Raw genomic sequence first — 27167 nt, forward strand, 5'->3', positions numbered from 1 at the left:
GGGGAGCAGCAGGGCCAGATAGACCAGGGACACTGTTGGCGCCTCAGGAGACTTCCTGTCCTGGGAGAGTGAGGAGGGCTGGGGCAGGAGCACAGAGAGGGGAGGACAGAGAGGAGCACTGAGAGGTGTCAGGGCCATGGTCCCCCTGACCCCTTCTAAACCAAGGAGGCAGGTGGGAAGGGTGGAAAGAGTACAGGCCTCTGTTTGAACCAGAAAAACCTGGGTTCAAGTTCAGGCTCCTGCTGTGAGTCTCTGTTTCCTTATCTGTAATGTGGGGATGAGAATATATAAACCCTTATGAGCCTGACATATAGTAGGTATGGTGAGAGTGATGCTTCTCCCTCTGGTGAGAACACACATTTCTGTCTCATTTTGTCATTTACAAAGCTCTTGCCCAGCCCTCATGTCATCTGAATTTTACTGATGAGAAAAATGGGGCTCAGGGAAGCCATATGAGTGAGCTGCCTTGCAGTTGTGTGGCTAGGAAGCAGCAGAGTTGGGGTGTGAACTCAACACTGTACATCCTATTCCCTGTGGCTTTCAACCAGTCTACCCTGTGAACAAGTCACCGATGGGTTTCTGATGGATTGTAGCATTTGCTTGTTTCTTAAGCCCGCGGCAGCCATCAGGAAGGTGGCTTTTGTTGGGCCAAGCCTCTGGGCTGGGTGGCTTTTTCGCCCCCAAAAGGGCCTAGGCCATTTTAGGCTCTTGGTCTTATAGTATGACTGAAAAGAGAAGGGCCCCTTTAGGCAAGACTGCCATGTGTGGGTGTGCAGGCTGTGCACTTTACAACCTCCGTGGGTGCCACTCACAGAAAATGCAGTAAGTAGTGCCCCTGGAGCCATGTGACACACACCCTTGTCTTCAGGCTTCCCCTCCCCATCACCAGATGGCCTCCTGCCTCTTCCCATCTGTCCCAGATCATTCCTCCATACCTTTCTTTCCTTTCCCTCTGTTGTACCCACCCCATCTGCCTCTCTGCCACTCATCCTGGTACTTTAAGATTTTAGGGGAAAAAAGCTATTGAACGAAGGGATCTCTCAGCACCCCCTTTGGTCCTCTCCCCACCCTCTCCCCTGGCCAATATTTTCCCTGCTTGCCCTCTTCTGCTCATCTGCTCCTGGGCGGAAACCAGATTTCTCTCTCTACTGAGAACCTACTCTGGTGAGGATCTGTTCTGAGCAAGAGAGCGTGGCCGTCACAATGGAGTCTGGTCATGTATGTGAGAAGCTAGCATGACTGGGTGGGTCATCTTAAACACCAGACCCAGAGCAACCTGATTCCAGAGAGAAGAGAGGGAGATCTGCTTGGTTCCCCATTCCTCTCTAAATATGGAAATACCAGCCAGCACTGGGCCACTAGGAATCCAAGAGTTGGGTTCAAGCCTCCTGCCTGTCACATCTGCAACCAGTTGTGTGACTTTGGGAAAATCACCTAACCTCACTGGGCCTCAGTTTCCTTCTCTGTAAACGTGACTACTAATGTCTATCACAAACTAGCCCAAGAGTTATTCAGCGGGTGAGTTTTCAGCTTGGGCAGCACATGCCTCCCCCTGCCCCCTCTGAAGGCCTACATTTCATTTGGGAGCTTGGGAGCATCAATAATTAAGAGCAATGACTGCTAACCCTGGGCATCTGAACAGAGGGTCCATTATATTTTCTTTGATCTCATCTGTTCCTTACAGTAACCTGTGAGCTAGAGTTTGCAGGAAAACCTGCCCCCCAAATGCACAGACAGCCCCACTTGTCAGCTCTGGGGTAAAGGGAAATGAGGAGCAAGCTTGGGCAACAGGGAACAATGGTCTTCATACCTTTGGCCCATCTCTCCCCGGCCTGGTTGGCCTTGCCAGCTCCCCCTTCCCTTGTGTGCCCACATCCTGAGCCTCTCCAGCCTGCCCTCAGCTTTAGCCCACACCTCAAAGCACACAGGAGATGACTGAGCTACCACTTACTCTTTTGGGGGGTTGACATCCTCTGGTCGGGCCTCAAAGAACCGAAAGACTTCATCACACTGTGAAATGTGGGGAGGCAGTCGGACAAGTGCCTGTGGAAAGATAGGAAGAAAGGGCATTAGGCCTGATGAAAGTCAAAAGCAGGGTCAATTCAGTCTGACGGTGACGGCACAGGCTCCAGGCCTGTGCCGCGGAAGACACTGTCATGCAGCCAGCCACCCAACCAGATGACTCATCAGCAACTGAACTAATCAGCTAACATGAAACAACTCTTCATCCATCCCATCAACTAGCCAACCAGCCAGTTAATCCACTAACCAACTAGTCAACTAATAAAAATAATCAGCCAACCCCAAATAATCTATCAACCATCTAGTCAACAATTCGACCAACCAACCATTCAACTAGCCAGTTCACCAACTAAACAACCAGCCAACCAAGCAAATCACAATGACCATTGAGCCCTAGGTCTCGGAGCCCTGGGAAGCCAGTCATTCGGCACAAACCCTGGAAGGATTCCCTCCTGCCCAGAGAGTCAGTCCAAGATCCTTAGCCTGACAACCCAAGGGCTTATTCTACCAGCCTCATCTCCCACCAGTCACATTCTGGACACAGCTGCTAGTCACAGCCCCTAAATACTGACTGCACAATTAATTATTTCATGACAAGCGGATAATTCTACCAAGCACAACAGGGTGCTATGACAGAATCTGATAGGACCCAGGAAGATTAGCAGAGAGGAGGGGGGGCGGTTTCAGGAAAGACTCTGAAGCTGAGTTCTGAAGGATGGGTAAGAATTAACTGGTCAAGTGAGGGTGGTGAGACCAAGCATAGTGGCTCCGTGGGGCCTGAGCGCACTAAATGAGGGGAGAGGGACCACCAGTCTGGTCCAGCAGGGCTTTGTTTAGGATGCCTGGCAGAGTGGTATGAGCTGAAGGGGTTGGAAAGGCTTCTTAGAAGAGTGGCCATGAGCTAGCGAAGAGGTATGTGCAGTATTTGGACAGGCAGAGAGGAGAACGCAGCCACCGTATAGGGGTAAGTGTCCAGGTAGGGGCATGCACCAGCTGTGAGCCTGTCACCCCAACAGGGCTGAGAGTCTGCTGCTGGAAAGTGAGGAGTCACAGTCAGAGGTGATCAGAGTTCCTGTTGCACACCAGACCAGCACATACTGCGTACCTTGCAGCCTGGGGCACCCGGGACCCCTGACCTGCCCCAGTACAACGTGGAGGCCGCGGGGGAGCATAAGACAGGTGAAGCCCTGCTCCTGGCTACTCGATTCAGTATGTAGAGAAGACACTGGAACGATTCTTTAGCACAAACAGATGGGAGAGGTTGCTCCCAAGGCAGGGCTGAGGGACAGGGCCAAGGGAACTCTGGGATAGAGCCAGGAGAAGGGAGAAGAAAACTTGGGATGGTGTTATTGCAAAGCATTCAAGTGTGGCATCGAGCAGTAGGCATCCCAGCATGACGGCCCTTTTTGATATCATATCCACACCTGGGCAAGATGAGACAAGACCTGACTGTAACACTCTGCAACTCACAGCTGTTCTTTCTAGAGGCCAGGGCTTTCCAAGGGTCTCTAACAGATCACACGCCCATGAGCAGCCAGGAAATAGGAAAGAAGGGAAATTAACATGTAATGGGCAACTGCGATGCTTCAGGCACCGTCCTAAGTCCCTTGACTCCAATTATCCAACAAACAGGGAGGGCCTTTCAGTGCGTGCCGGACATGGGGCTGTGTCCGGTGTCACAGGGATGAGCCAGACACAGCTTCTGCCCTTGCAAGAGCATGTCTGACGAGGTGTCACTCCATTTTGTTCTGGAGGTGGACATCACTGCCTTTGTTTATGACGGGGACACTGAGACTATTCTGCTAAAGTGCAGAATGAAGCCCTGTGCTCAGGAGGTAGAATCAGTGCAAGTTGCCCCAAAGTGTTCAGGTTTTCATTTCAAATACATGGCATGTGCTGTTTTCTCCCCCAGGAAGGGTAGAGGGAAAGGGAAAAGATAAACTGAGGAAGGCGAGAGAAAGAAAAAGAGAGACAGAGACAGAGAGATGCAGGGAGAGAGACAAAGAGACAGAGACAGATGGAGAGACAGACATACAGAGACATAGGGAGACTGATACGGAGAGACAGAGACAGAAAGAGACGGGGCGGGGGGGATCAGGCCTGTGCACAGCAAGGGCTCCTGGCAGGAGAACTTAAGGGCTGGGCTGGGCAGGGGGGAAATCATTACCAGGGACCCAGGCTGTGTGCACGCTCGCTGCCAGGGTGACCTCCCTGAAAGGAAGAGGGAAGGGAGCCAGGGCTGGCTTCCAGCGAGCCCGGAGCGCCAGCACCCTCCCAGCTCAGCACGCTGCCACCCGCCCCCGGCGCAGCCCCTGGCCAGCCACGGCTCGCGCCGCCCCAGCAGCGAACACAGGGGCTCTTCATGCCGACAGAGACCGGCATTCCGGGGCCAGAGGACGTGTGGGCCGTGAGGGCTTCAGACAAAGAGGCCTTTTGGTCGAACCACCGTGGCATCTTGACTGAACAGAGAGCCCCGAAGGGAGCCGCATGGAGGGCTCATCCTGATTGCAGGCAGACAAGAGGCTCCCAGCTCAGCCCAGCTTCCATCAGCCCTGCCGCCAAGCCCAGATCTGCCAAAATTATCTGGCAAGAGAGCTAGGTGCTGAGCAGTCTGGCCCCCGAGGCCTGGGCTGCCAATCACTGCCAGAGCCGGGAAACCCCCAAATCCAGCCATTCTGAGAGGAGCAGGTGGGGGCCATACATGGGTATTTTCAAGGGCACCACCCAGGCCATTGAAATGCCAATGCCATTGGGCATTCAGGATTTATGCTATGGGTGGTTAAGTCAGGGCCTCAGGGCCACCCAGACATGGGTTTGAGTCCTGGCTCTACCATTCATGGGCTGTGTGGTGCTGAATGCATTACTGGCCTCTCTGAGCTCAGTACAATGGGTATGACATGGCACCTATTTGTTAGGAGGCTAGGTGAGATTGTAACTAGGAGGAGCCTAGCACAGTGCCTGGCACTGAGTAAACACTCCGTAAATTTTAGTTGTTGTACTGTTGTCTTTGCTGCTATGTTCTCTAGATGAATGGAGTGATGCATACTAGAAACAACACAGGAATGGGAGTCAGGAGACCTCAATTCTAATTCCAATCCTGCCCTTATATACTTGCCCATGACCTTGGGCAGCTCACCTCACCTCTCTGGTTGTCATTTCTTCTAGGATAAAGCAGACTAACTCTGGAATCTCAAACTATCTCAAGGAAAACCTGTTGGGTGAGGTAGAGTGATTCTGTGGGTACAAGTGAAATCGTGCCTTGTAGATGGCCCACCTTGGTCTTAGAGATCAACATGTTCATTAGTATAGCAAAGGCTCTGAGAAGTCCTGCAGGGAAGAAACCTGTAGAGCTTTGTTCAGATCAGCATTTACTGATAATCATGGCATGCTGAAGGATTGGCTCATGTAATCATCACATTAACTCTAAGAGATGGGTATGACTATGATTTCAATTTTAAGGAGAAGCAACTAAAGCACAGAGGTTAAGTGATTTCTCAAGGCTGCACAGCCAGTAAGTAGCAGAATTTTCAATTGGGCCATCTGAGTCCAGAGCCTGTGCTCCGTCCGGATCTAGTACTGCCTCCAGCACTACCCACAGGTCTCTGACCGTGGAGCAGGTCCTCCAACGATTCCTACTGACAGCCCATCAAACACAGCTGGGACAAATCCAGGCTACAGACATTCTGAAGTTTCTTCCATCTCTAACAGTCTGTGGCTCCAGCACTACAAACAGCACCGTTATTAGTGAATTCGGTGTCTGACCTATCATTCTATGTGACTGAGACTTTCCTTTTTTTTAAATTTTTTGTAAATTTTTAAAAAGTTTTTTAATGTATATTTTTGAGAGAGAGAGAGAGAGGGCAAGCAAGTGGAAGAGGGGCAGAGAGAGAGAGAGAGAGAGAGAGAGAGAGAGGGAGACAGAATCTGAAGCAGGCTCTAGGCTCCAAGCTGTCAGCACAGAGCCTGATGAGGGGCTCAAACCCATGAACTGTGAGATCATGACCTGAGCTGAGGTCAGATGCTTAACTGACTGAGCCACCCAGGTGCCCCTAAAGTTTTTTTTAATGTTTATTTATTTATTCTGTGTGTGTGTGTGTGTGAGAGAGAGACAGAGACAGAGACAGAGAGACAGAGACAGAGAAAGAGCGCATGCATGAGCGGGAGTAGGGACAGAGAGAGAGGGAAACAGAATTTGAGGTAGGCTCCAGCTCTGAGCTGTCAGCACAGAGCCTGACACGGGGCTCGAACTCACAAAGTGCGAGATTGTGACCTGAGCCGGAGTTGGACGCTTAACCGACTGAGCCACCCAGGCGCCCCCTGACTGAGCCTTTCTAATAGGACTCTGATTCAGGTTAGGTGGGAAGAGCTGGAATGACTATGACCTCACAGCCCTCGGCACCCAGGGAGGGGGCAGTGCCCTGTGGGGCTGCTTAGAGTATGCAGGCCCCTGTCCAATGTCGGTTGAGCTGAAATCAGTCCCTTTTTGACCTTGCCATCCTGTGGTCCAGGGGGTCCGTGAACTAGCTGAGAGCAGATATGGAGAAACAAGGCAACGGAAGGAGTCAAGGGCAGGGGGTGCCTAGGAATGGGGGAGACCAGTGAAGACGTGCTGAAGAGCCATCCAGGTGTGCCACCAGCCCGTCCCTCCAGTGCCTCCCTTCCCCAGTCCTAAACTGCCCTGAGGTCTCCAGCTCCTGGCCTGTCCCGACCATTTTCTGGGAGCCAGTGACCTGGGCCACCATTTGGTACCATGTCATCATTCTACAAGACACGGATTCAGATAAGGGAGAGGGTGGCTGCACTGCATGCCTCTGAGACCTCCACCCAGATGCTGCGGCCACAAGCCTGGTTTTTCAAGTGCAGTGGCATGCGAGGGGGCCCCAGGCAGACTGAACTCAGACCCGCTTTGAAATGACCCAATGACTCCCTTCCATGAAGCTTGCCACTCTGGGTAATGTCTGCCCAAGGACAAAAAACAAACTTCTGCATTTGGCAAAACAACTGTGGATGCCCTGCTATTTCCATGGGATCAAACATTTTCCTCTTTTTAGGAGCATCATTTTGATTTCTTTTTTTAATTTCAGAGAGAGAGTGTATGAGCAGGGCAGAGGGGTAGAGGGAGAGAAGGAGAGCATCTTAAGCTCAGCGTGGAGCCTGACGCCTGAGAGTGGAGCCTGATGCAGGGATCAATCTCATAACCGTGAGATCATGACCTGAGTCAAAATCAAGAGTTGGACACTTAACTGACTGAGCCACCCAGGTGCCCCAGGGGCATCATTTGATTTCTTATCAATGTAAATCTTCTGGGTAAAAGCCCAGGGACTTAGGGCCGGGTGGGGGTGTGACACAGGGAGCTGGAGTCCTGCCCATCTGGCCACACGCCCACTCTCTGCCCCCATCCCCACCCCTGGGCTGCCTCTAGCCTGCCTGGAATGTTCCTCCTGGATCCCTGTCTAGGAAGCTGGGAGCTCACAGAACTTCTCTGAATCAAACGCAGGAGTTCTCTTTTTGAAGGGTGTAGCCGCAAATCCTTCTGAAATGGAAACAGCATCTAATTCGTAGCATTTAAGCCATTTCACAAGGGATCCTAGTACATTGGGGCTTCGGGGACATGTCACCGTCCTCACAGGTTTCCTCTGCTTGTGTGTGATCCTTGCATTTTATCATCAGATACTGTATGGACACCCACACGAAGCCAGGCTTCCTGCTTGTTACTGAAGACACAAAGATAACAGATGTGGCCCTCCAGTTGCTCCCGGTCCAGAGAAGGTGGACACACAGAAATCACCCTCTTACAGAGGATAGGTGTGCTGCATGGAAGCAGGCACAGAGTTTTCTGGGGAGTGGAACAGCAAGGGTGGTTGGCTTTCCCTGGGGAGTCAGGAGGCTTCTAGGAGGGGCATCATGGGAGCTGAATGCATCTGCAGGAAAAGGACTAGCAAGGCCTGGGCGTGGCAGCCTAAGGGACTCTGGCCAGTTGGGAATGGCTGCACCTCTGGCGGACTGGCCTGCAGAGCCTTGAGGAGAGGCAGGTGCTGAGGCCTGAGCAGCACTTAGAACGAGCCCACAGAGGGCCCAGCCAAGCGCCCAGAGGTTCTTGTGGGCAATGGGGCTCCCCTGAGGGTCTTCAAGGAGAAAGGGACGTAATCAGCTTTATCCCAGGCTGGAAATGCTTTGCCTGGGTCTATCTGGGCCTGTGGAGATGGAGATATTCTACCAGTTGGGTTCCCCCAGAGTACCAGCCCACGTGGGAGGCAGGAACAGATCAATCTTCGCTCTCTGCCTCCGTGTCCCCATCAGCAACACTCCTGACCCAGGCTAGCCCTTAGAATGGGGCCCATAAGAACAAAGTCTCCCTGTATCTAGGACTGAGTATACCAGGAAGTCTCGGTGCTTCTTAAAGGCATGTGTTTTGGTTGGGACATGAACCTTCCTCTTTATTAAGGTGAGAGCCAACGATGGGCTAGGCATGGTGGGAGGGAGATGCCTGGGACTAAGAACCACGTCCCAGAAATAGCCTCAGTTTTCAAATCTGGGAAGTGGGAATAAAAATGAATGAGTCTGATAGATGTGGAGGATCACATGTGGAGATCTTTACCTCTTCAGGGGAGATCCTGCCTTGTCCCCCTCCCCCAGTCTGACTACAACCAACCCTTCATCCCTCCCACAAAGAAAACCATTGATCCTGAAAACAAGTCTATCTTGGATGGCGGAATAATAGAAGCAATCTCAGCTTTTTGGGCAGCAAAAAAAAATTCTAGTTGCACCCACCAGGAAATGGAGACTTGTATAAACGTCATTACCATGGCAAAGGGTGAGTTGATCGTTCTCAAACACTCTCTCTCCCTGCCCCCCACCCCACCGCCTGCCCTGGGATATTTATTTTATCCCCTAGACAAACACTGCAAACATGTATTTCACACGCAGGAATGGGGTAAATGGAGTCACTTATAAAACTGTTAGTCGGAGCCCCTAAAGTATAGCTCTCGCTTGTTAGTGAGATGAAAGTCTTCGACGTTTTGAGGCCACAGGATCATTAAATATTAACCGCATAACCATGTTGCCCATTAAATTAATTTATGGAGCTAAAGAAATGCCTTTGGAACCCCTCTTGATAGACACCCAGCCCTCAAGTGCCACATAAAACAATCACCCGACTGGTGCTCGGTCAATTTTCCGTGACGCTCATCCAATCTGCCCCATATATGTTTAAAATTAACACTGAGATTTGGGCTGTGAAACCACCATTGGGCAGAGGGACTGGCTGGCCGGCGAGGGCAGGGAGCCCGAAGTCTGGGGAGGTCTACTGCGCGGTCAGACTTTCCGCGTCTGAGTCCTGGCACAGGAGCTGGCTGCTCTGTGCACAGAGCCAGCTTCACAGTTTTGGGTGCATCTGAATGCCCAGCAAATCCCAGACTGGGAGCCCACGTTGGCCAGCAGTCCAAGGAAGATGCTTCCCAGCCAAGCAAAGCTGCATATGGAAACTGGAAACAAAAATCCCAGAGGTTCCCAGCAGTGTGTCCAGGGACAGACATGAACGAGGGAACGGCTGGCCATGCAGCAGACTGCACATGGCACTGACCATGGAATTCATGGTGGGGGCCAGTGATGAGGAGTGACACTCGGATCCTGAGTGGCCACAGAATGGACAATCGGGAGGCAGAGCTGTGAAGCATGACGCTGGGTGGCAGTGGCCATGGACCGTTGCTGGCTTATCTATCCCTAATGATGATTCCAAGGTCATTCCAAGGTCTCAGACAATCATACCACAGGCCCCAGCTTTCTAGTTTCGAAGAATTAAAGGCCACTTCTGCACTGCCCTCCCCCTCCCTCCTCCGCCACCCCCCTCCCTCCCCCCCTCCCCCCCCCCCCCCCCCCCCCCATTCTCAGAGTAAATTACAGCCTGTGAGATGGCTGGCTGCTTGGTGAACCCATGACATTCCTCCTTGCTGCCTGGCTCTGTGCTAATCAGGTTAGGAGGCCCCTCCTCTTGCAGACTCCACTTAAATGGCTCCCCTGGCCACCAACTGGGCACCACTGGGGCCCCAGAGCCCCCCCTGACTATCATCCTGATTCAGGAGTCCTGTTCAAAGCCTGATCCCAGGAGATAAGATGTTATCAGTTTCCTCCTCCGGATGGCCTAGGATATGGCATTTCCACTGCAGATGCCTCGGGCTCCACCAGCTCCAGGAGGCTGAGGCTGATGTGAGCCATAAATCCCCAGCTGGGAGAGGCCTCCCCCCCTCTGCCCCCTCCTCCATTAGCTTTGCCCATTTATTTAACTTCTTGGGAGAGGAATAAAGAGAAATAAAAGCTCGGGCGGCAGCCATCAACTGAACTGGAAATGGCAAATGCTCTTTAAAGAGAAAAATGAATATTGATCCGAAGAAGAGGAGCTTCTCGTGTCAGACAATTCATCAGCGGGAATTCTCTTTAGGTTAAGGCAGACAGTGTGACCGAGTATAATTGGGACAGTCACAAAATGGAAACCTGGGTTGATGGAGACTATATGGGAGTGTTCGTCTTCCTATGGGCTTGGGGACACCAGTTAATACCTTTAGCAACTTGATTCTTATTTAAACATTTTTATTGCCAAACGTAGTGTTTCTGAATCGTAAAACACTAGTGCATCAAGGGACTGTGCAGCAACAATTCCGTGCAGGGACAGAGCATTTCAGAAGTGACAAACACTATGATACATATTCTCTTATGCAGCGCCTTTCGTGAACTCTGCAAGAGTTGCCTTTACCCTGGTTTCCAGAGGAGGCAACCGGGACTCAGAGAAGTAAAGTAACTCGCCCAGAGTCACAGAGCTAGTGGGGGGTAGTGGGATTTGATCCCAGCTCTTCCCGTCCTAATGCCAGCATTGCAACTATCCCATACTTGCTTCTCCTCAAGGGTCTTGAGTCAGACTCCACAAGTTTCACTGAACTAAGAAGTCCCATTTCCATCAAAGCCAGTGGTAACAGTGTATTGTTTACGCCTTTTAATAATAATCATCAAAAGCTAGCGTCTCCTGAATGCCTCCTCTCTCCTGGACACTGTGCTGGTGCCTGGCCTGTGCCTGCTCCTTTCATCCCCACGACTACCGTCTGTGGAGCCACTGTCCTCCTCCCTATTACACAGATGTGAAAATTGAGGCTCTGGAAAGTTAAGTGACTTGCCCAAGTTCATGCAGCTTAGTGAGGGTTTTGAACCCAGGCAGCCTCGCTGTCCAGAGGTCTGGTGCCCAGGCCGTTTTCGCTGCCGGGATCCTAGGCTCTAATCAAAGTGGAAAGAGGAAGGGGCTCTGTTTCATGACCCCGTGGTCACTCTCCCATCTGTTCTTTGGCATTGTCTGTTTTTTTTTTTTTTTAAGTTTATTTATTTATTTATTTTGAGAGAGACAGAGACAGCAGGAGCAGAGTAGGGAGAGAGAGAGAGAGAGAGAGAGAGAGAGAGAGAATCCCAAGGAGGTTCCACACTGCCAGTACAGAGCCCAATGCAGGGGCTTGAACTCACAAAACCGTGAAATCATGACCTGAGGTGAAACCAAGAGTCAGACGCTCAACTGAATGACACCCAGGCGCCCCTGGCAGTGGCTGTTTTGAGGCATCTGCGCACATGCACCTGTGTGTCTGTGAGAGTGAGCGCTTGCATCGATAAAAACGTGTGCACAAACATCCGTGACCATCAACACTTCTGTGAATAAACAAATATGCATTTCTGATATTTCAGATACTATTGAACTCAGAATTGGTTCCAACAACGTCCTGAAAGGAATTCACAGAAACAGTTCTCCTGTGTCAAGCAAAAAGTCCCATACAGAATCCCTTCAGCAGGAGACCCCTTAACTGAGCTCCCGAGCGGGTGGAAGTGATTTAAAATAGTGTTTTGTAAACATGGACATGTCCCAAAAGAAGTCTCAGCTGTGATCCCAAGGCCCAAGTGCTCCAGGGGGTGGCCCAGTCACGAGCGACCCCTCCCTGAGGGACAGTCATACCCACCCCTCTGGCCAAGAAATGCCAGGTGTCAGGATGCATCTGCTAAACCACAGCCAAGAGTTTTATACAGATGGCTCTCCTTCACAGATGGACAGACTCTCTGGCAGACGGACCAGCCCCTCCCCGCCTGCAGACGCACCCTTACCCGGCAGTACTCGTCGATGGGCTTCAGCCTCTTCACAGCTACGTCCCGGATGTGGCTTCTCCGGAAGAGGATTTTGCCTGGAAGAGACACACGCTCGTGAGCTGGTTGATTCTGGGGAAGGCTGCCATGGGACCTGGGCCACCTACACTCATTCCCCTCTCCCTCAGCTTCTCAGCATTTTAGCTGGCTACCAAGTGCCACCACCTCTGCCCATTGTCAAGAAAACAAGAGAGGAGCAGTCACCTCTCCCAGGGGGTAGGAGGCGCCCGAGGCTGAGGGCCCAGGACCTCTGGGGCCCAGGAGCAGCCCCAGAGGCTGCCATCTTGGCCAAATCACCTTGTCTGGGTCTAATGGCAGAATCGATGCCCTGACATGGGTGTGGCTCCCAAGTGACCTCACAAATAAATACAAAGGACGGCCCAACCCACACGCCATGTTTGGTTTTCAAGCCCATCCCTCCTTGAGAAATCAGCATTCCTTCCTGCCAGTCAGGCAGGAATTCCTATTCTTAGTTTAGGTGGGTGGCTATTTCCAGGGCGGGCACAGGCCAATGCCAAGGGAGCACAGCTGCCCCAGCCTGACTTTTCTCCAGCCTCTCTGTACACACAGCCTCCAACAGTGCAGGCCACTATGCAGATGGGCTGGTACACCCCTCTGCAGGTGTGGGCAAGGCTTACAGGAAAGGCCAGCCCCTCAGACTTTCCCAGCAGGCTCTTCTGAGCTTGCTCAATTCAATTTTAACAACCAGATCAATGTATAGTCCTTTTCAGCCGGTTCAGTTCAGAGTTTGATCTTCTTGGTCTGACTTTCAAGTCCTGACACAGATAACATTTCTATGCCCCATGGCCATCGATGTTGAGTCAATGCCCCTTTCATTGTTTTTAAAGTTTATTTATTTTGAGACACACACACACACACACACACACAGAGAGAGAGAGAGAGAGAGAGAGAGAGAGAGAGAGAAAAGATAGCATGAGCTGGGGAGGGACAGAGAGGGAGGGACAGAGAGAATCCCAAGCAGGCTACACTGTCAGCGCGAAGCCCGATGTGGGGCTTGAACTCACGAACCATGAGATCATGACCTGAGCTGAAACCAAGAGTCTGACGCCTAATTGACTGAGCCACCCAGGCACCCCCAGTGTCCCCTTTTTAGAAGGCGTTCCTTGATTAGCTGAGCTAGGAGCAACTTCCTCTTTCCAGAACATCCACATACTTTGTCCATTCCTAAGTTACTCACCTCATTCTGCTGTGTGTTACAGATACATGTGAGCCCCCTTCCATCAGGGGCCTGACACATCCTAGGATACACACAACCCAGCCCATGGCTGTAACAAACATCTGTTGTTCAAGTCTGCCCAGTTTCCCTCTGGAGAGCCTCCCTCCTCCATTCCCGGTCCCTGGGGTTTTCTAACCACACCCCCTGGCAACAAGAGTAGGCCCAGCCTACTGGGCTGTGACCCAGCCCAGCCAACCAGAATCACAGTGATTGGCTCAGAGATGGGCAGGGGACCCCATCTGGGCCAATGAGGGTCAGCCCTGAGACTTCTGCTGGAGGCTTTTTTTCTCCCACAGTTGCTAAGCTGGCAGGATGAAAGCCTGAAGCTTCTAGTGGCCATATTTATTACTGTCCGAGAAGGAAACCTACTGAGAGAAAGGATCTGTGCCTGGAACGAAATAGGGGCTCAGTAAATGCTTCCCGAATGGTTCAAAAGCAGAGCAAAGAGAAGAACAGCAGATTCCTTTGACATCATTTGAAAGCTGGATATAGCTGTTTGGAACCCAAGGTCTACCTGGTACTTTTCACATGTATGAAGCAATAAAATCATTTTTTAAACTAATTGGAGATGGAGTTTTACACTTGCGTTAAAGGAGTTCTAATTAAGATAATTGCCATTTCATGTGAACAGATACACAGACTGCATGTCAATCCACTTGAGTTTCTTCTATCCGGGCCCCAGGGAAGTACGAAGCATTGCCTTGGTTTAAGTTGTTTCCCCGGTGGCACCCAGAGATGAGGCATGTAAGTGGTTTATTTGGGAGCAGATCCCAGAAGATAGCAGGAGGGGAGTGGAAGGGAAGACAGGGAAGGGAAGGAAGAATTGCCCAGCCAGTTCACCCCTATGGGTAGCCACAGCTCAGGTCTGTTGGGGATAATATGGACTACACCTCAGAGGTATCCCAACTGAGGGTGAGGGGTATTTGTCACTAACTTCCTGCTTGTGAACATCTGAGAGTGCCAGGACATCTCTGGCACTTCCCGCCGAGTACGCTCCTGTGGCTACAGCAAAGTTCCCAGTCCTTCCCATGAGCAGCCTCCAGAGACAGAGGTCAAGGGCAGTGGACCTCGGAAGGCTAGAGCCTGAGTTCCTGGCCACCAGAAGTACTGGTCACCAGCCCTGCTCCAGTCGGACCGGGGAGCATCTAAGTCATTTTATCATGTGTGACTTGCTTCCCATTTGGGCCCCTCATCCCCCCACATCAGATGTGACTACCTCCTTCCTCCCCTTGGCACCCACACCCTTTGCATACAGGCTTTGCATACAGCAGGTGCCCCATAGGTACTTGCTGGCCCATTCACTTCCCTCTCCTGGACTGTCCCTCAAGCTCTCTTTCCTCCCTTCCTCTCCGAAGCCAGGCAGACAGGCCATCTCCCCGTCAGAGGGACGATGCTGTGCAGACTGGACAATGTCATCAAGATAAATCGGCTTTGCCACGTGTTCCTTTTGAAAGGAGATAAAACATGATTTATCAAGACACTGGAGACAGCTTCTTTTCCTTGGAGGAAGATGTCACAGATCTGGTATTCCTGGCCTCTGTGCCTCCTACCCTTTTTTGGTTGCCTGTCGCTTTATTGCCTGCGTGCTGCGGGAGCATATGCGTACAGCCATGGGGACAACATGTGCAAATAAACGCATAGCGTGAGGAGGCCTGCTCTCGGGACTGACAAAACGACAGAACTCCCTGGGTCAGGGTTTCTGAGCCTTCTACCTGAACCTCATACATCAAGAGCTGGAGATCGCGCAGTCCCAGTGACGCCAGTGGTCAAATGGTAGCTCGCAGGAACCTGGAGGACTCGTCTATGCAGCACAGAAAACCAAAGGAGAGACCACAGTAGGGACCCGGGCCCACGGACCTGGCTCTGCCATGCGCTCCTTTGAAAGGAGATGAAACATGACTTATCCATCCTCCAAAAATAGCACTCCTGCCCTTTCTCATCCTGGCAAGGGACAGAAAGGAAAGGGAAAAGATGGCAGACAAAATCCCTCCGTCTCCAAACAAGCCCCTCTCAAGGCTGGCCAAACCCCTGAGTCTGGTACCCCTGAGATACACAGATACATAAGATACACAGATCACATAAGATCACCTGCAGAGATCACTTGATCCAGCTGCAGACAGAACCGCCAAAAAGCAAATAGTTGAGGAAAAGTTAAGGCCTCCACACGGTGCAGAAGACTGGCAGAAGGGGGGATGGGGGTAGGTGAGGTGGGGAGGTAGGTGGGCTCCCACTCACATGAGTACAGGACCCCCACCTTGCCCCTCATGCCCACTCCCTGCAAATGAGGCCACCGTGCCTCTGGGACCCTTCACAAAGATTGTGGGTCTGTTGCTCAGGTGCAGAGTCAGAGGAGAGTTTCTGTACAAGCCATTTCCCGGCTGATTTTTTGGAATCCCAACAGGGTTTCTCTCCTTCCCGCTGAAATCCTGACAGGAGCAACGTTTTCTTTTCTTGGGGCTTTGGCACAAGCGGCAGAGGGTAGGAGGGGGAAAGAGGGAGGGAAGATCTGGAAGGGATTCTATGGTCTTGACTTCTCTGTTAGGAATCCAAACCGCACTTGGAAAGCCAAACCGGTGACTGTATTAAAAGGGAGAGAGAAAAAAAGGAGCAGGAGGAAAATCCCCATTAAGGAAGCCGAGACCACAGGGCATTGAAGGCCTCTTGTAAATGTAATTCAGCCCGTTTATAGCTCCTGCCAGAGTCTTCAAAGCCATGCAGATACTGCCCCAGAAATATGATAAGCATCGTAAGGAAGATTACACACAGGGCATAAAATAGACCTCAAGACATAACTCACTCCTGAAAGTGGAGAAGAAAGTTGTCGAGCCTGACAGGGTCCAAGCACATAAGTGTAGGTCCCTGTTGCTGCTGCTTCTCTGGGCTGGGCTGAGGAGGTGGGACCAGAAGGAGCAGGGGCCTTGGCAGGAATCCTGGGTTCAAGTTCTGCCTGGGCCACAGGCTGGCTGCATGACCCTGAAGCAGGTTCCTCTGGATTCTCATCTGGAGACCAAAGGGCTGTGGCTCCATGGCTGCTCCCTCTAGAAGTCCTAAGATTTGCACAGCGGGCATGGTGGAATTGAGAGGGGCAGAGGAGGGGCGAGACAAGCGGTAATAGTAGCCAAGTGCTTACTACGTGCTGGGCACAGGCTAAGAGGTTTTCATTGGGTTCTCTCACTTAATCCCCACAATGACTTTGAAGCAAGTAATTTTATTATCCCTACCTTGCACAGGGGATGTTGGCTCAGAGAGGACTGTCCAAAGTCACACAGCCACTAAGTGGCTAAGTTGAGATTTCAACCTGGGATTTTACAGCTGACATAGTAAGAGGGAGACAGAAGGCAATGAATCCAGAGAGGTCTTTGGGGTCCAATCAAGTGAGGCCTTGAGAGCCATGGTGAGGACTTAGGATTTTACTCTGCGTGTGATGGGAGCATCACTAACATTTCCTCCATGCTAGGTGCTCTGCTATGGTCTAGGGATCAGCCGCCTTGGCGGATGACTGAGAACTACGTAAGCCATAACCACAGACGGTGGGACACGCCATGGTACACCACATACAAGCGGTCCTCCCAAGGTCTCTGCCTACCAGATACAAATGACCCAGTGAACGAACCAGCAAAGTGGGAAGGAGCGGGAACCAGTGTCTCGTGGACTTTGGAAAGAAAGAGCTCCCTGAAACAGCAAACCTCCCTGTCCTTCCTATCCCCCCACCCCTGCTCTGGTTGGGTGGGTATCCGCCACAAGTCAGTGGGCATCACCCGAGGGAGATCAATCTTTGCCCCAATCCCCCGTGTCGCCTGACCTTCTCATCGGCAGTGTCCACTCTGAGCCAGGACACACAGCTGGGGCCTTGACTCAGGAAGGTCCCCATGCTTGGGTGGCAGAGGGATTTCTTCCTCCCGCCCAGGACACTATGCATATAATGAGGCATCTCAGTGGTACTTGATGGGTCTTAGTAATTGGCACTTGCTTCTGCAGAATGAACTGTTTCAAGAAGTTGAGAGATGAGGACATGGCTCAGCCATGAAGAGTCTGGCAATTTCCATGAACCGGGTATGTGTTCCTACAGATGGGCAAGTACCCATTGTATGGAGGGCAATTTGAGAGCGTAGTCTCCAGAAGTAATAGGAAAGGACTACTAGTCTCAGGGCCTCTTTTGGTCTGTCCAAACTGATGTAATCTTGGCAGCCTCTCCTCGTCAAGATTCACAGTGTGTATGTGAGCACGTATACTTCCTCAAACGACCCCCTCTTCCTTGCTTTTTCTGCCACCTGGAGTGCCACCCATCCCTCCATCACCATCTTGATGCTCCAGGTGCTAAGACCGCAGTGAACAAGACAGACAGGGCCCTGCTCTCAAGGTGTTTACATTTAGATTGGGGACAGGATGTGCATGGACGGGACACAGGATACAATTTTCATATCTAGTAAGTAGTTTGGTTACACATATGTGTCTCCTCCCATCTCTAAAAAAGAATAAAAAGGGTAATGGGAAGGGGCCTGCCTAGGGGGCAGGAGAATTCAGCTAGTGGTCAGGAAAGTTCGGTGGAGACTTTGAGGAGAGGGAGCCAGTCATGTAAGGTTCTGGGGCAAGAGTGCTCAGCCAGAGGCAACTACAGAGCAAAGTTGAAAGACTAAAGAGAGGCCGTGTAGCTGTGTTATAAGCCACAGAAAGGAGTCTGGTGTTCTTTGAAGTGCCTTGGGCCTCCTTCTCCATCCCAAGGCCTCCTCTATGAAGCCTTCCTTGAATGTCTGTCTTGCCCTCCTTAGTCAGCCTCTAGGACCCTCTGGCAGTCACCCCACTCTTGCCCCTGATCTCTGCTGTCCTGGAGAATTTGTCAGGGAGTCACCATCCCAGGGCCCCCTCTCACCTTCCCTAGGGGTTCCCTAGATACATAGGCCACGCTGGCCTCCCAGGGTGCAGATGCTCTCAACCCTCCCCCTTCACGGCCGTCCAGAGAACCTGGACCATCACAGGGGACTGGCCTTAGAAACAGGAGAAGCCACAGCAGGCCCAGAGGCCCCAGAGCGCATGGTGCAGAGGCCTCATTCTCCATGAACAACGCTCCCACCCATCTAATTGGATCTAAGGACAAAAAGGGAAGGGGTGCATTAGTCTCCCAGGGTGGCTGTAACAAATTACCATAAAGTTGGTAGCTTAAAACAACAGAATATATTCTCCCCCAGGTCTGAGGCCAGAGGTCTGAAAGTGCCAGCAAGGCTATACTCCCCCTAAGGCTTTAGGGGACAATCCATGCTTGGCTCTTCCAGCTTTCGGGGGCTCCAGACATTCTTTGGCATGTGGCCACCTCACTCTGGTCTCTGCCTCTGTCTTCACACGGCCTCCTCTCCTCCATCTGTGTCTCAAACCTGCCTGTGACTTTCTTCAATAAGGACACCTGCCTTTGGGTTCAGGCGCACCCTAAAGTCAGGATGATCTCATCTCCAGATCCTCAACTTGACATCTGCAAAGACCCTTTCTCCAAATGAAGTCATACTCACAGGTTTGGGGGTTAGGATGTGGACATAGGGGCCGCTCTTCAACCCGCTACAGGGGGTTATGGCGACGTCTACAGAGTTGTCCTGACTCATGACAGTCTTGTATCCCTAAACGACCGCAGTCACCCTGAGGGCAGGGATAACTTTCTATACTCCCTCTGTCCCTGGCAATCCCTGGCACTGAGCGAGTGCCATGCATGTGGTGTTGTCTGATACCCTCAGGAAGGTCAGAGGATTGTCTGGAGAGAGTGGGTGGAGAGTCTCTGGAGCTGTCAGCGGGCAGGCAAGCTCTGTGGGTCAGAGAGCCGACTGAGTGGAAAGGGGGTCCTCTCTGGCTCTGCTGGCTGATGCGGCACCCAGGAGAGCCTCTTCTTTGCCAAACCAATTTGGGGAGAGAAGATGAAAAGGTTATTGGAGGAATCCCCACCCCTGCAAAAAGTGACATGTATGTATGCTCATGGGGTGTGCTATGGTCTGAATGTTTGAGCCCTTCAAAATTCATGTTGAAATCCTAATGCCCAATGTGATGATATTGGACATGGGGCCTTTGGGGAGTGAGATGGTTTTGGAGGCAGAGCCCTCACAAATGGGATTAGTTCTTTTATAAAAGACACGCCCACAGACTCCCTGTGGTCTCCATCATGTGAGGACACAGTGAGAAATCTGCAACCAGACCCCCACCCGAACACCCTGGTCTCAGACTTCCAGCTTCCAGAAGTGTCGGAAATAAGTTTCTGTGGTTTATCAGCCACCCAGTCTGTGTGTTTTTTGTTACAGCAGCCCGACCAGACTAAGACAGAGTGATAAGACGCAGGCAATGCCTGTAGGGAAGAAAAGGAATAATTAGCTTCCACCCCACAGCTCTGGCTTAGAGTCTCGCATGGCAGGCATCTGTGGGTTTGCCTGCGAGCGTCTGTACTGCAGTGTCCTGAGCTTCTTCTGAGGAACAATCCCTCCTTCATTCTCAGGCTGTGTGAGTTCAGTGGGGCTCACTTCACCCCAAACACCTGGAATTACCAGTCTGTATAGTCCAGCCATGGGCGTGTGACCCAAACTGGTCCAAGGAGAATCGGCCTGGGACTTTTTCTGGAACTACCAGAAAGAGAAGTACTTTTTCCTCAGGAGCTGTTAACTCACACACTGTAAACCCCAAGTTGCTAGGAAATATCTTTGCAAATCGCCACCACCATTTGGGACAGCTTGTCTGGGAATGAAATTGCCAAAGAAAGCAAAGCTGAGAGCTAGAGAGATACACCATTTGGTCACCTACATCCAGCCATGCCTGAAACCACTACCCTTGAAGTTTTCAATTACATGAGCCAATAAACTTCCCCATTTTTCTTACACCAGATTGAGATGGATCTAGTCCTTGTCACCGAGAGGTTCCTGATTAGTACATCTGGCCCTGCCATTTACTGTTGTGTGATATGGGACAAGTCCCAACCTATTTGAATCTCAGTTTCCTCAAAATGCAAAATGGGCACAGTAATGCCTAACTCAGAGGATTATTGGGAGGAGTCTATGAACTGATGTACAAAATCGTTTAACACGGAGCCCAGCCCATCACAAACGTTGAGCAAATGGGATGTCTTATGAGCTGACAATCCAAGGTCACGTAGGTGGGGTAGCATGGGGGGTGGGCGTACAGCCTGGTCCCGCCCACCTCCTCACTGGCTGCTTGGGATCTGAGCAGTATAGTGTTTCCCTGGCACCCTCTGTCACTTATCTTCCCCACCCGAGGCCAGACACTAGCTCCCTTCAGCCTGTAGCAACCTTTCCTTATTCAAACCCCCGCCCCCTAAAAACACTGTGTCTCCCACGCAGCTCCCATTTCTCTCCTTTGGGACGCTCTTCCATTAGTCTAATGCAGAGAGCAGAGAGCAGAGAACAGAACACACAACAGAGGCAGAGATTACTTACTTGACCCGGCCACCTGGGGGCGCTAGGATGACTCCCACAGGCGAGCCTCCCACACGGCACTCTCCGCCCGATCTCCCACATGCTCAGGGAAACACTCTTGAAAAAACCCAGGGGGCTTTCGCCACAGATGGAAACCTTAACTCCTCTTGCAGCCACAGCATGCTTACAGTAAGAACCATCACATCCAGGAGAGAAAAATGATTTTCCAAATTCTGATTTGGAGGTTCCCATTCCCCAGTGCAGAGCCAGTCTTAAAAGAACAAAATCTTTTATTCCCCCATCCTCAATGGGGCCCCATGGGATTTATGGGTGTCTGCTACAAAGAAAACACCTAGTCCTGGCACATCAGAGGTTTTAATACATCTTGACTGAATCAAACAGAATTGAAGGCTTTTCGAGCAGCCTTACAGAGCTATGACCAGAACAATTTTTTCTTTCCTTTAAAAAAAATTTTTTTTAATTAATTAATTTTTTTTGAGAGAGAGAGAGAGAACAGGGGAGGGGCAGAGAGAGAGGAAAAGAGAGAATCCCAAGCAGGCTCCACACTGTCAGCGCAAAGCCTGGTATGGAGCTCGAATTCACAAACTGTGGGATCATGACCTGAGCCGAAATCAAGAGGCGGATGCTTAACCAACTGAGTCATCCAAGAGTGCCCCTACCCTTTTAAAAATTTTTTTTGTTTTAGCTTTCCTTCCTTTTTTTTTTTTTTAATTTTTTTTCAACGTTTTTTATTTATTTTTGGGACAGAGAGAGACAGAGCATGAACGGGGTGGGGGGGGGGGGCAGAGAGAGAGGGAGACACAGAATCAGAAACAGGCTCCAGGCTCCGAGCCATCAGCCCAGAGCCTGAAGCGGGGCTCGAACTCACGGACCGCGAGATCGTGACCTGGCTGAAGTCGGACGCTTAACCAACTGCGCCACCCAGGCGCCCCTTTCCTTCCTTTTTAAAAACTCCTTTCTTTTTGAAGTATAATACACACACAGAAAAGTGCACATGCATGTGTATAGCTCAACGAATTTCACAAATGGAGCCCACATAGGTAACCAGGGCCCAGGTCAAGAAACAGAATCACCTGCACCCCGGAAGACCTTCACTACACCAGAGCAGATTTTAGCTGGGGTTTGTTGGTACTTCTATACTAGTATGGATGTTGAAACTCTAGCCTGGGTGGTATGTGTCACAGAGAAGGGGGCACTGACACATTCATTGTTTCAATGGCATTTACTTTTATTTTCTCCAGACTTACTTAAAAATATATGCTTTATGATTTGATTCAAGTTGCAGCAAATTGAAGGGCACAGTGAGTCTCGATCCCTGGAATGAAGTCCCTTTTCTGTGAAATGTGAACATACTTGTATTAATTGTTGTCAACAAGGGTAAATGCTTACCTACAGCATTAGCTTTGGGAAGAGCCGTGTTCACAGAAACAAACCCTCTGAATTTGTCAGCTTGTTGTCCCTTGTTTGGAGAATGCCCAGGGTTGGTCTTCGGCCCTGATATAGACTGGAGATACTTCATTAGCTATATGTTCTCACTTTGGAGAGAACGTATAGTGAGCTACATGTTCTCACTACACGCTGCCAGACAAGGGCAGCTCAGGTCTTATGAATCACCTAGAAGGAAGCCGGCATCTAGGGATTCCCAGTAGATATCAAATTAGGGAAGGATGTTGGCCACGAGAGCACCATGGGTTGGCAGGAAATATAGGCTGGCCCGGCCCAGTCCAACCCTGGGAGGTAGATAGAGCATTGTGGATGACCTCAGACGTGCCAGATAGCTCCAGGGAAGGGAGAGGATTTGGGATTAACTATAACAGTGCTTAAAGTGGCCACACTTGAGGACAATTTCCACTTGGATGCCACTGGGGTTCCTTAAGGCAAAGGCTGTGGTCTCATTCAGAGCTCAGCTTGGACACGGCTGAGCACAGCCTAGAAAGTGCTTGGTAAACCGGTGTAATATGTATACTAATGGTGGGCCAGGTGGCAAAGGCAAAAGGCACTGACCTTCTCAGCCACAGTCATACTGGTCTGATTTCACCTTCCAGCTGTGTTTTCCTATTCTTGGTCCAGTGAGAAGGTTAAAAAAAAAATCAAAATCTAGGACCATTCATCTGCCAGCAGAAGGATCAGAGGGTGGGTCGCAGAGCTGAGAGGCCCGGGCCTTTTGAACCCTTGTCCTGGGGACATTAACAGGCCCCAGCATCAGCCTTCTCAACTGCCATGTGGGATTACAGGGCTGAGACACCAAGTGGAAGCAGCACGCGGGACAAGCACAGCACACAGAGCGGGGCACGCAGGAAGGGTCTGACACAAAGTGCCTGTTGTTACAGAGAAGGGAAAGGCCAGATCACTCCATGTCTGGCTAACAGCCCGTGAGTCGTACGGTGACCTTTCATCTGTCTGACTCCCAGTCCATTTTCCACCCAGTAGCCCAAATAACATTCTTAAAATGAAACCTTGCTTAAACCTTTCAGTGACTTCCCAGTGCGCGGAGAATAAAATCTAAACTCCTTTCTGTGGCCCGAGAGGCCCCGCAGGTTGTGGCTCATGCCTCCTTCTGCAATCAGGTCTCATCATGCCAGCCATGCTGGGCATCACCACAGACACGCCCAGGTCTCTCCCATCACGGGGCCTGTGTGCATACGTCCCCTCTCCCAGGACACAGTCCCCACGGCCCTTTGCACAGATATCGCCTTCCATACTTCAGATGAACGCATGGGGAGGCCTCAGCAGTACTGGGTGTCTCTGCCTCTCTCCCAGCCCTCCACTGTCTCCTCCCCAGAATTCACTGCGATGTGTAATGGTCTCACCTCTTTGTATGATGTCTCATTTACTATTGTATCCTCAGGGCCCAGCACAAGGACTGGCACACAGTGGTCCCCAATTGACATTTGCTGAATGGATGTATGGATGTGTGTGTGTGTGTGTGTGTGTGTGTGTGTGTGTTGACGCCCTCTCGCTCTAGACTGTCTCTCTCATTTACACAGTCACATACACACAGACACACACCCCTGAGGGGACTAGCACGTGTAGCTCACCCTGCCCATGCTGGGGGCCACAGGCGGGATGGGCTCGCCCTCCAGGACCCAGACAGAGTGGGGCCAGAGAGTGTGGTTAACTCAGAGCCCAGCATCAGGGCCAAGCTGTCCCCACCGTGTGGATGTGGGTGTGGCGGGCGTGGTGGGCAGTGGCTCAGCACCCTCCCTGTGAGAGCCAGAGAATAAAAGGCCCTATTCAGCCCCAGCAGCCCCAGCTCCTCCCTGCCAGGGGAGGCTGCCCTCAGGAAAGGGGACGGTGGGACGCTGGGCAGAGCTTTCCGGCAGCCTCTCCCTGTGGCCTGGCCCACAGCAGGGGCCAGTGGTGGGGGGCAGGCCAGGGGTACTGGGCCTCCAAGGCACAGTGACACAACAGAAAGGCCCAGCCAGCCCAGGAGGCTGTGGACAGGCAGGGGCAGCCCTGGTCCCAAGGGTGATGCTGAAAGACACAGTTTACTTCTGATGGTCTGTAGCAGAGGAAAATCCCCAGGATGTAGAGGCCCATTGGAAAACAGCCGCACAACCACAGGCCTGGCCGTGCCAGCCAGAGGGAAGTTTGCCTGGCTCCCTCTGGGTGGACACAGTCCCCCAAAGACTGCCTTTCTTGAGCTTTGGCTCTGTTGGCAGAACTGAGCCCAGTCAACTCTCTTCAGCACCCTCCCACCCACACAGTTGCTGTGGTTCCCCGCCCTCCGGCGAGGGTAGTGAGCGTCATAAAAGTAATAGGTAACATTCACCAAGTATTTGGTGTGAGATAAGCACTGTGCTATGTATTTTATATTTATTCTTTTATTTGATCTGATGACACTCTATGACCTAGGTACTGGGTACTGTTGCCATTCCCATTTTATGGATGGGTGAACTGATTTTTGGAAAAGTGACCTGAGTTACCTGCCCAAGGTCACAAAATGAGTAAGCGGCAGAGCTGAAATTTAATGTGCCATGGCCTCTTTCTTTAGGCCGTCTGGAAGCGCCTAGGCTCTTAATGAGTTTGCTCTATTCCTTCTTTTCTCTGTACCTTTTCTCTGTGTATCCTCTTGGTCTGCCTTCCCCAAGAGCTACGTCTTTTTTTATTTATTAAAAAAATTTTTTTAATGTTTATTTATTCTTGAGACAGAGACAGAGCGTGAACAGGGGAGGGGCAGAGAGAGAGGGAGACACAGAATCTGAAACAGGCTCCAGACTCTGAGCTGTCAGCACAGAGCCCGACGCGGGGCTCAAACCCACGAACTGTGAGATCATGACCTGAGCCGAAGTCAGATGCTTAACCGACTGAGCCACCCAGGTGCTCCCCCAAGAGCTACGTCTTAACCCCAGCCCAACCCCATGAGCACGGTCACCCAGCACCACTTACGCACTCACCGACAATCCAGCCTTCCTGAATGTAGGTGCTGTGCTGGGGGCCGGGGTGTGATGATGCACCACGCAGACACAGTCCCTGCTTCTCAGGGGATGCAGTCTGTGTGGGCATTGCGTTGCAGTGTTATCTGTTACAACGGGGATACACAGGAGGCAGGACAGGCCTGAAACGCGGTGGGAATGAGCCAGGGCAAGGGAAGGGGAAAGAATGTTCCAGAAGGAGGGAAGAGCCTGAGCAAAGGTCCAGAGATAACAGGATCCAGCTAAAGTAAAGTGAATGCGTTGGGAGGTTACGGGTGCAGGTTATGAGTGGTACTAGAAGAGACTGAATGGGTGACTGGAGTTTGATCACATGGACCACACAGAGAAAAGCAGAGCCATTCAAGTTGTACTGTTTGAGAAACACCGGAGCTCCTGCACCGTCAAGGCCAAGGACCACAGTGTCTACCTGGGGGAGTGGGGGGAACACAGGCACCATCAGCCCATTCTAAAGCACTTCTCCCTCAAACCTTAACGCTGAGGGTCGGGGACGGCACGGCAGGGGGCGGGCCGCACACTTGGGCCTAGTCGCTGGTGGGACACTTGTAGCACAAGCTCAATCCCGTGTTCTCACCAGTGTGGACAGCTACCACAGTCCAAATGGATCCTGGGGTTAAAACCAGGAGATCAGGTCATCATGTCCAGACCCCTTACTCTCTGGGGTCAAGGCTGAGCTCAGGGAGGGCCATGGCTTGCCCAACTTCACGAAGTGAGTTAGCAGCCAGGCTGGGACTCGGCAGGGCAGCTGGTCCAGCAGCCTGGTTCTGGGGTGGATTGTGTAGCTCTTGCACCGACAGGTTATATTCCCCTGGGCCCCATACTCAGCTGTCTTTCCTACTTCTAATTTCTACCCCAATCCTAACCCCACAACAAGAGCTGTCACCATTGACACCATTTCAGAGGAGCCTGTGGTAGTCAGCCTCCAAGGTGGCCCCTGGTGACGCACACCTCAGGTCACTTACTTCACACGGTCCCCTCTCACACTGTATAGGGCTGATCTGTGAAGCAGCAGGACCCTGGGTGTCCTCCCCATGGACAGGGTGACTTCCATGACTAGGTTGTAAAGGACATCGCAGCCCCCTTCTTGTCTTGCTCTGAGATCATTCATGTTGCAGGAAGCTGGCCACCATGTTGTAAGGACACTCAAGCATCTTATGGAGAGGTCCATATGGCAAGGACCTGAGGTCTCCTGCCGGCAGCCAGCACCAGTCTGCCGGTCACGTGAGTGAGCTGTCTTGCCCAGTGAGTCCCCAGTTATGCTTTGTGCTGACATCTGGACCGTCACTTCCCAAGAGATGTGGTATGAAAACTGTGCAGTTAAGCCATTCCTGAATTCCTGACCTACAGAAACTCTGAGATAAGAAATGTTGGCTATTGTTTTAAGCTGCTAAATTGGGGGCGGGAGGATGTAATTTGTTCCACAGCACGAGGTCACTGACCCAGGCCCAGCACTGCTCATGAGAGAGCCCCTGGGTTACCTGAATCAGACATATTTGGAGCATTCAGGCTGCTTTCCGAGAGGAGGGAGCTTTGTTTTCTTTTTCTCTTATGTTTACGGCACGCACATAGCAAAAGGCTACACCATCGTTGGTCTATGTAAGAGCTGGCTTTGCTAGCAAAGAACTTCGCCGGCACTAAGCAAAATGCGGGTGTCATGCTAAAAAGGGTATGGGGGATGAGGCTACGCAGAGAGGCTGGTGCTACTGTAGAGCAATGCATCAGAGCAAGCAGTTCTCTACCTGCCAAGATGTACGAGCTCCAGGCATTTCTCCCAGGCAAACAAAATGCAGCGTGTCCAAGGCAGAAATAATGGATGAGGACAAGGAGGGAGTGTACCTAACTCCTGCCAGACTGCCACACCAGCAGGTAAGAATAAAAACCCCACTTACA

General features: G+C 51.5%; 1 protein-coding gene across 3 annotated transcripts in view; it reads right to left on the reverse strand.

Moving 5' to 3' along the window:
- Positions 1 to 27167, reverse strand: part of SH3PXD2A (SH3 and PX domains 2A) — a 242582-nt gene that overhangs the window by 109815 nt on the left and 105600 nt on the right. For all 3 annotated transcript variants that reach the window (XM_047824949.1, XM_047824947.1, XM_047824948.1), the window contains exons 4-5: positions 12151 to 12227; positions 1952 to 2043 (exon numbers count right to left, since the gene is read on the reverse strand). In XM_047824949.1, the coding sequence (XP_047680905.1) occupies positions 1952 to 2043; positions 12151 to 12227 (169 nt within the window). The remainder of the gene's footprint in view (positions 1 to 1951; positions 2044 to 12150; positions 12228 to 27167) is intronic.

Source organism: Prionailurus viverrinus, chromosome D2 (assembly GCF_022837055.1).
Source record: "Prionailurus viverrinus isolate Anna chromosome D2, UM_Priviv_1.0, whole genome shotgun sequence".
Classification (NCBI taxonomy): domain Eukaryota; kingdom Metazoa; phylum Chordata; class Mammalia; order Carnivora; family Felidae; genus Prionailurus; species Prionailurus viverrinus.